Source organism: Anneissia japonica, unplaced genomic scaffold (assembly GCF_011630105.1).
Source record: "Anneissia japonica isolate Jap-2015-1 unplaced genomic scaffold, ASM1163010v1 scaffold1826_len1998817_cov189, whole genome shotgun sequence".
NCBI classification, from domain to species: domain Eukaryota; kingdom Metazoa; phylum Echinodermata; class Crinoidea; order Comatulida; family Comatulidae; genus Anneissia; species Anneissia japonica.
In genome coordinates this window covers 388,832-398,586 of record NW_022742159.1, presented here as the reverse complement: position 1 = coordinate 398,586, position 9,755 = coordinate 388,832, and the positions used below count along the sequence as shown (strand labels likewise).

Genomic DNA, 9,755 nt, shown 5'->3' with positions numbered 1-9,755 from the left:
TAAAACGTATTATGCAATATCTTGAGAAAAAACGTGTCCTAATGGGAAAATCCAAGGGTGTATACCACTTGGCCTCGTAGCTCAGTTTTTAGAGTATCCGAGCGGTAATCGGAAGGTCTTGGGTTTCGAATCCCGATAGGGACATACGTTTTTCCTCAAATATTTATTATCATCTTTAATCGACACCAATGGAGGTATATCTCAATGCCGTATTTACTTTCATGTGATTTACTACATATATACAGTATGTATATAACCAGTGACCCGTTTTGGCCATAAATACATGAAAATTAGTGAAATACCCTGTTGTGTTTGTTATTATTATAAATATTATTATAGGCATAAGCCTACTTATTTATTGTATTTTTATTCATTTCTTTTTTACCCAGGGTGACCTGATAAGTGCAAAAGCATTGTTATCCTCCAGGGAGGGACTGTATTACCTACATTTTAAAATAGTCATTTATTTTGTTGCAGGTTGAAATTACAAAGCAAATTGTAAGCTCTAATTTTTAAATGTCAATGCCTCAATTGAATTTAATGACAACTAACCAACAGCAGCTCTTCATTTTATTACAGAACATAATAGTTAATTGTCATGGAACTTTGCTTTGCCTCCCGAATGTGTTGTCAGCTGTTTACTTATTACTACTGCTTCTACTGCTGCTGCTACTAGGAGAGGGGGTGGGGGGGCGCTAGGAATTCCACGACAAAAGGTCCACGCTCCACGAAAAGGGGTCAATACACCCCAGTCAGGGAAGCCCAGCCCCCACCCCGGTCGGGGTAAAATAAAATTTGTTGGTGATATTTGATTGATTAAAAAATAATAAAATGTTGTGTTAATTATGGGATTCTTTATTTCAAAAGGACGGGGGTACTAGTATTCCCATCGGGGGTACTAACCCCCTGTCGGAGGTACCATCCACCAATCGTGGAAGAGGTGGTGCGCCACTGCAACCCATAAATTCGCACATACGGTAGCACTGCTCTCACTAAACGGTTTTTAATCCCTAAAATTTTGACAGCTTAGTGGTAAACAGCAGAAAGGCATGCTTGAATTGTGCTTTTGGCGCTCGAGATTTGATGTTTTTTCATGACGACTTTGCTGGAAATTCCCTGAGAGGGGATCCAAGTAGGGGTTCCAGTGGTCCTCAACAAGGGTCCTTTGTTCCCCTGACCCTTACTAGCACCACTCCTGGTTACTACTAATGCTACTACTGTATTTGGCCTAATGCTGCTAGCTAGTGCTAAATTACTCTACTGATGAACTCGCATTAAGATTGCAACAAATTTTTTCTGCTTAGTAATGTTTATTAATCTCAACAGAATTTAACCAACAAAATGACGTCTAGTCCATCAGGCGGTCCCAGACTAAATATGCGGATAAACCAGGCTATCTACGAGCATTCGCCACGCAAGTTGAAGCGGTCCGTCTGGTACGATTATACCGTTATGACGATTAAGACATTGGGTCTAGTGTTATTCTATTACTGTTGGTCAATTAGCCTTACCTTTTACAATAAATGGATATTTACGGTGAGTATCAGTCGATCCAAATACAGTAAACACCGGCTTATAACCTATATTTATTTCAAGTCATTCTTAATAGGTTTTAATATATCAGTTGCTTACTTGGAAAATATGCTGCTTAGGTTATTAATATTTAATTCAGGGGTTTAAACTGCTTGCAATTTGTGCACCTAGAACAGAGCAGACATCACTTATTCTCAGGGAACTTCATTGGCTCCACGTCAATTCAAGAGTTATTTTAAAGGCTTCTCATTGCATCTAAAATTTTCATGGTTTGGCCCCCGCTTATTTATTTTATTTATTTATAAACAAACCAACAGCAAAAACAAGAATCGCCACTTACAGGATTGTAAAAACCATAAAACATTACAGACAGGTTACAAGATAAAAAGATAATTAAATTTTAAGATATTCTCCCAGCGGGACCGTGTGTCTTCTGCCAAATTTAATAGAAACGGTGATGTCGAAAGTGATTAATGAAATAATATAGTAATAGTTTTTGTCGTTTGTTCTAGCAATGCATCGTACCACACACGACCGAGGTTACGGGTAGTAATAAAATCACGTCATATCACACATCACGAATGTGACATAATGTCAACTTTACACTTCCGGATTCTTACTTCACACTGTCAACTTTACACTTGACCAGGATAGCAAAGTGTCTACTGCCTGAGGGCAGTAGACACAAAAATCATTGCACTTACTTTTCCAGAAGAGAGTACAAGTACAGAAAATAATATAATATAACAAATTTCATAAATATTGTAAAATAAAGTAAAAAAATAAATAAATAAATTTAAAAAAAATAAAAAAAATAACTTTGAAATGTAACCGGAGACAAGATTCTTAAAACTGCTATTTGAATTACTAAAATCTGCATCAGTCAGCACCAATGCACTTTTATAATAAGTACAGTACAGTACCTACAGTAAGGGGAAGCTTAAGCAAAGTTTTCCTGTAACTCATTGAGAGTCTGCTGCCCCCTTTATGAAGTACAGTACTGTACAGTAAACAGTACTGTACAGTATAGTACAATTATGTGCTGTACTATCGATTTATTATATATTCGGCAACACATTAAAACAAGTCATAAATTGACCAGAAGGGTGCAAAAATTACACCATGCACTGGGAGCCAACACAAGATGTGGATAGCAACACTTCCAGTTAATTATACGTTTTAATTATTAAATTTAAAAACAAATATTTTTGGCTCTTTTCAGGAGTTTCACTTTCCATTGACCCTGACAATCATTCATTTTTTCATCAAGTTTCTTATTTCTATTCCTGTACGAGCTTGTTTGGGCAAAGCAGGAGGCCCTCAGCCTGTCACGTTGGATTGGGGTACATATGTCAGGAATGTTGCTCCAACTGGTAAGTCATATACCCTATTCTGACTACACCCTGTTGCGATCGGTTGCGATGTAATCGGTGGTCATCCAAAACTGATGAATTACTCCCGATCGCAATCAGTGAACGCATACAGACCAACACAAAAAACACTTTTCATTCTAGGGCATAGGCCTCCAGTGGCTAGACCTATGTTGACTGACCTCCGCCAAACAGTGCCTGTGGAAGTTGCTGCAATTGGATCCCGTGGCAATTGGGAGTAATAAAGATTGTAGCACCCAATCGCAACGGTTACAATTGCGATATTCATTACTTACCGACTGCTATTGGTGAGCTTTCACACACGATTTTACTTTGCGATTGGGTGTCGCAATTGCTACAACCGATTGCAATACGATGCTAGTCTGAATGGGCTAATAGTCATATTACATTTACTGTTATTGTTATTGTTGTTATTTACTGAGTGAGTGTACACTCGGTATTTAAGCTGATGAAGGCCAGAAGACTAGACTTTGAAAATTTCTTTTTCAAATAATATACAATGTTCTACAGTTTACATGGGTTTTTGTAAGTTGATTCCAGAAAATGACCTATCATTTTAAAGCTTATAATATAAATATAAAATTTCTTGTTTTGGTGACTGGTACTGGTTTTGGCTTGAAAAACCCCATTATATATTAAATACATAATAATAATAATAATAATAATAATAATAATAATAATAATAATAATAATAATAATAATAATAATAATAATTATAAATGCTTTGTTTAAAGACATTGTAATAATGACAATTTAACAGAATCAACTACTGAATTTTGCAGTCAAAAAGTGCTGATTGTGTTACATAAATCGACACTAATTTGATTTTGATTAATATGTAGATTGGTGTCCTTCTGGTGTGTTTTAATGTTTTTACAATGTTTTTTTGATGTTTCATGTTCTTTGCCAGTGGAAAAAAAGAATTTCCATTTTACCTGTGTTTTAATGGACAAATAAAGTTTGATTTGATTTGATTGTATTTTTTATATGTATTTATCAAAATCATTTTTTTTTTCCACCAGCTGTGGCTAGTTCGTTAGATATTGGCCTTTCCAACTGGAGCTTAGTATTCATAACTATATCACTGTACACAATGTCAAAGTCTTCCTGTATTGTATTTCTACTTTTATTTGCGATATTGTTTCGCCTTGAAAAACCGGTAAGTTTTGGAACAATAGTTCATAACCAAACCATATATTTTTTTACTAGGTATAGTGAATTTATTCAGTATGCTTTCAGTTGTGTAAAACCTTATGTGGAATTGTAAAAAAGTTAATGCTTACTGAACCACTTGGACTCGGTAAGCTTATCCCTAGTTTCTGTAGCGTGACTTATATGAGGGTGTGATGCACCCCCTGGATGGGACGCTATTCCATTGCAGGTTACTTCTAGCAATTTACTAGTAATCAATCGGTAGACTGAAACAATGTACTACTGACATAAAGTGCCTTGCTCAAGGACACAAGCGATATGTGGAGCAAAGAATTGAAACCCTGACTTTGGTTGCAAAGGCAAACCATTCCCCACCTCGTCAAACCACTTCCACTTCAAACTTTCCTCATGATGTGGAATATTATTAATTAATAATAATAAATAATAATATATTAATTTCCTCAAATACAGGAGGAGGGCGAAGCCAAGGAGGACCAACGTTCCTGTACAAGGTTTAGCAGCCCCAACAAATTGTTAACTGTAAAAAATAATAAATAAAATGCAAAATAACAAGTAAATAAAGAATTTGGTCTTTCGGTAGAAGTTTCAATCATTCTCTTGGGTCAGTGCCAATATTACTTTTTCAAAATAAAATACATTATACAGAGAAAATGTAAAGTTAATATTTTTATATTTACCCTTCATTACAAAATAATAGAATTTGATGACTACATGTTTTTAATTTTTATTTTGTCCCTTGCAGAAATTGGTGCAAGGTGTTATCATATTATTTATAGCTGTTGGTCTTTTTATGTTCACCTACCATTCAACTCAATTCAATTTAGAAGGTTTCATCCTAGTAATGATAGCGTCTTTCATCGGTGGTGTACGCTGGTCTTTAGCTCAATTACTAACGCAAAATAAAAAAATTGGTATGTACCGGCACCTTAATACACTGTTCCTTCTTTCAGATTTTGGGAGGGGGAACATGGGACATGTTCCTCCTACCCCGTTTTTACCACTGCCTTTTTTTTTATTTTTTAACAGAAAAAGATACAAAATAGCATACAAAAACAAAATGTCACAGTATTTTGTGACAACATTAAACTGAACACGAATCGTACTATTATTAGATACATATTTGCCGGTATTATTACAATGAATGTAGGCCTTTGTGAAATGGGTGCGCCTGGTGGCTCACTATTAATTCCTTTATGTTTCATGTTTTGCCTGCAGGTTTAGTTAATCCAGTTGATACCATATATCACCTTCAGCCAATCATGATTATAGCTTTATTACCAATTGCAGTAGCAACAGAAGGTATGTATAAACCAATCCAATTCAGTGGCATATTTAAGGGCATTGAAAGTGTGGGGGGCTAGGGTGGACATGGATGATGGGTGAAGTGTTAGGGCTCGATGATAAAGTTAGCTATCTGGCAAAATCAGGTGGTATGACGTGATTTTTAACTACATGAGCATAATTTTTTTGCTTTGGAAATTTCCAGTAGGGGAGAGAGAAAGAAAGGAGGGAGAAAGGTTTTTTTTTTGGGAGGGAGCAGGGCATGCTTCCTGCACACTGGTGTATCTTGGAGTCTTGAAATGGGGAAGTTGATGGGGAGAATTGGGAAGGAGAGGCGAGAAATTGGGAAGGGGCCCTGGGTATTCTCACCTCACAACCCTAGATACATACCTGATCATATTTATGTATATCTTATGTCATCAGCTGTGTAAGTGTAAGAAAGTTTATATATTTATCTATTTAATATAATATATTTTGTATATTTTTTATATAAATTATATAAATATAGTGTCAAATACATAGTAATCACATCACTCAAAGCTGATACTTTTTCCTTTGATAGGGTTGAAGGTAGTATCCACTAAACAATTTCTAGCTTATACTGATATTGCTGAGTTTACATCAATGGGCTTTAAGATCTGTCTTGGTGCTGTTCTGGCATTCTTTTTAGCCTGCTCAGAATACTTACTGGTTTCCATGACGTCTTCCCTCACACTCTCCATCTCAGGTATATTCAAGGTAAGTGCTGTCTAGGGTCTGTAAGTGTTTTTCTTTAATAATAATAAAAATAATAGGTGGATTTATATAGCGCAAATAAACGAGGTCTCTATGCGCTCGGGACTAGATGTTGCACTTTTCAAAAGCTTTCTCCTCCCCTGAGGGTCACTTCATGTCCTCTGCAGCCAGTAAACCGGCGTACTTTCATCTGTCCACGACATGGGCCGAATGAACCAGTACACCGGGATAAGCCCCTTCTCATCTCAAAAGATGTACTGGGTTCTTTAAAGTGCACATGAGCATTTGTGTACACTGGGCCTACGGTTTATAGTTCTTATCCGAGAAGACTTGTTCTACCACCAGAACTATAGGAGCGAGCCGGCCGTGAACCTGTGCCGATATTGTTGGCTACGATCACGGTGCCCCTGCCTTAACTGCTCGGCCATTTTGCTCGCTCGCTTTCAATGAATAAATTAATTAATTAATATTAATTATTAAAAATTTAAAAGGCACATACACGACCTTGTCCAAATACTGCTTGCCACACAAACAGCCATTCAGATATAAAATTATTAAAGTTCTAATAGAATACATTATTTTAGTGCGAAAATGTGTGATAGAATTTTTGATTAAGCAAATTGTCTTTAACTGTGTTGGATTTGGTTTGTTCAAATTGGCTTGAAATTCCCAGTCATAACAAGACTGTGACGGCATTATAGTGTGGTTATTGGACATACATATTTTGTTTATAAAGCAAACCTGTCTTAAGTATCGTGTTTTATACCCGATAAACATATTGGGCAAACAGATATTTTTCACATAAAATTTTATAGTATGTATGGACACAGCTTTAAAGCTCTGTCCAGACTATGAAATTTTATTTGACAAAACAGATGACATGCCTAAATATGGTCATAATGACATCACATCATGACCATATATAGGCACATGATGGCTACGTATAAGCATACAACAGTTTTTTTTTTCCCAAAGAAAATATGATAATCTGGAGTGAAAGCTATCTGGATATCTGAGGAAAGTGTATTCTAAACTGTAATTAAAAATTTATTTTAACCCTTTTTTTGTAGGAAGTCTGTACATTAACTTTAGCTGTCCATTTCCATGGTGATGTTTTGTCCACTCTTAATAAATTTGGAATGGTTGTGTGCTTGATGGGTATTGTTGTACATGTAGGAATGAAGGCAAGAGCTTCGAAAGGTAAGTCACAAAGAAAAAAAAATAGACATAGCTCCGTCCATACTATCAAATTTAAATAGACATAAAGCTTGGTCCACACTATCAAATTTAAATAGAATTAAAGCTCTGTCTACACTATAAAATTTTTTTTTTTTGCCCATTTATGGTCATGATGATGTCATATTCCTCCAAAGAACATATAACTGCAAGAGGTCAGACTCACGTAAACATATTCCAAAAACTACTACCACTAAGGGGCGTGAACTTCAAAAGATGAGTTTCAAGCAAACTCTATTCGAAGTCTAATAGGACGCCCCCTATATTTTGGTAGTAGTTTTTTAACGTTTCATTGGGCTTATTTGACTGGTTCATTATATTATTTACCAAATGAAGTGAAAAAATAATTGTAGGCTAACAGAATTCAAAAGCTGGATGAAAATAGTTCTTTACGAAAAAAAAACCATACTGCCACAATCAATCCGAAGCCACCTTGTTTACGCAGCGTGTATCGCGGTAACTATTTTGTTTTGTCGAGTATTTACCAGTTTCCTATTCGACTGGTCATCCTCGTTAAGTAGGATTATACCACTGTGCAGGTGGGCGTGGTTTTAAGAACGACCAGTCGAATACGGCTATTTTGTGCATACAAAACGAGGACATTTGGAACTCTTGCAATGCTATACTCTTAGATTACACCCAAATATGGGCATATCACATTTAAGTTTGATGGTGTGATAAATAAGAAAATAATCAAAGTATAAAATAAAATAGGATATTTGTAAATAATGTGAGCTTTTAGCGGATTTATACAGTTATCTCTTTGGGATATTTGATAGTTATTAATGAGAAAATGAATTTTTTTTTTTTTATATCTTAGGGGAGAAGAAACCAAAGCTGTACACAGATGAGAGAAATGGTGAAGCAGTCCAAATGCTACTTAGGGAAGGCGACCCAAATGACAGTGCTAGTGACGAAGATGAGATATTCACCCGCAATATGGATAATTGCCATCGAGAATAACCAGCAGGTTCAGAATAGAGCAAGGATTCTTAGAGGAAAGGTCCATTTTTTCTGGACATTAGAATGCCAGAGGAATCCCCTCCCCCCATTAGGATTTGGCCTTCAGGGATGGGTGGGGATCACCTTAATACGGCACCAACAAGCAAAGAAATCTGTATCATGTTGGACTGAGGTAACATCTGAAGGCGGCCCTGTATACTGTAGTTTCATCTCAATGATTGTGGGAAACCGTAGTACAGTACTGCTATAGCCTTAAAATACGAAATCTTGATATGTGTTTATTAAATGTAATATTATGTTGAAGTATCTCCCGCATTATTAATTATATGTTATATTTTATTGTATGTATATGAGGTTGTAGAATACATGCAGTTATTGTACTATATTCTCTTTCTAAATATACTTGTGCTATATATCTTATATGAACATAAACTTGAAAGCAGTTATATATTTTTAAATATGTAAATATTTGTCTAGACAAGATTAAAATATTTAGGGATAAACAAATTTGAAGCAAATTGTGATGATTACAAATTTATATGTGGACTAAAAGAGTTGCATTGTATTTGGGGATTATTGGCAGTGGTGTATTTATGATTCTTAAAATGGGGGGTGGGGTGAAGTGGGGGTCATGAATGATTAATTGAAGGGGCACAAAATAAAGTGATACGAAAATGCTTTTGCTTCAAACATTGTCAATGGGTGGGTGACTGGAGAGAGGGAGGGCATGAGTTTAAGAGGGTGGGTGTATCCCTCTCAACCCCTTAGATATGGACTATTAAAATAGTTGTATTTGGGGATTATTGGTACGGTGCTATTGCATGATAGCCCTGTGCAATAGCTGGTTCATTCCCTTTTTGTGAAAATGTTAAAAGATGAAGTTCTGATTGAATCTAAAGGGAGATTATGTTTACTTTTACTTATGTCTATCTATCTAGGAATAGACTTTTTAAAATATATTTTGGATATTGAAGAAAATTGTTTTAATAAATACATTTTATTGTGGTAACAATTAATTTATGGTGGCTTTTTGGTAATTTAATGTTATATTTCAGTACTATATTTACCAATACAAGAAAGCAACGCGAATATAAGTTATTAAAAGTATTATTATTGAATGCCTGATCTATGAATTTATTAACTGGTGCATAACATACTGACAATATTAACATACAACATCCAACAACTGCAAAGGAAGTATATCTTATTATGGAAGTGTTTTGTTTAATTGTGGAAGAAATCCTGATAAAAAAAATATCTTGTAAAGTAGTAGTGTGTTCAAAGGTCAAGGCATAAAGTTTACACAATTACAGTATAAACTGTGCATTTTATAGTGTTACTATATTACTTAACAGACAATATCATAAAATGCAGGTCTATGGAACATGATTGTTATAATGGCTTGACCTTTGACATAGACCTGTGCACTTGAAACTGAAAGGT

The 9,755-nt window shown here is 35.3% G+C and overlaps 1 protein-coding gene across 2 annotated transcripts in view; it reads left to right on the top strand.

The window, feature by feature from the left end:
- The window catches only part of LOC117118945 (solute carrier family 35 member C2-like), an 11,205-nt gene extending 1,877 nt beyond the window's left edge, over positions 1–9,328 (top strand). Inside the window, exons 2-10 of one of the 2 annotated variants that reach the window (XM_033263680.1) lie at positions 390–498; positions 1,327–1,536; positions 2,756–2,906; positions 3,947–4,083; positions 4,840–5,008; positions 5,313–5,396; positions 5,941–6,116; positions 7,184–7,313; positions 8,170–9,328. In XM_033263680.1, the coding sequence (XP_033119571.1) occupies positions 1,342–1,536; positions 2,756–2,906; positions 3,947–4,083; positions 4,840–5,008; positions 5,313–5,396; positions 5,941–6,116; positions 7,184–7,313; positions 8,170–8,312 (1,185 nt within the window). In that variant the 5' untranslated portion in view covers positions 390–498; positions 1,327–1,341 and the 3' untranslated portion in view covers positions 8,313–9,328. The remainder of the gene's footprint in view (positions 1–389; positions 499–1,326; positions 1,537–2,755; positions 2,907–3,946; positions 4,084–4,839; positions 5,009–5,312; positions 5,397–5,940; positions 6,117–7,183; positions 7,314–8,169) is intronic. The other variant, XM_033263679.1, reaches the window with a different exon arrangement.
- The last annotated feature ends 427 nt before the right edge of the window (positions 9,329–9,755 follow it).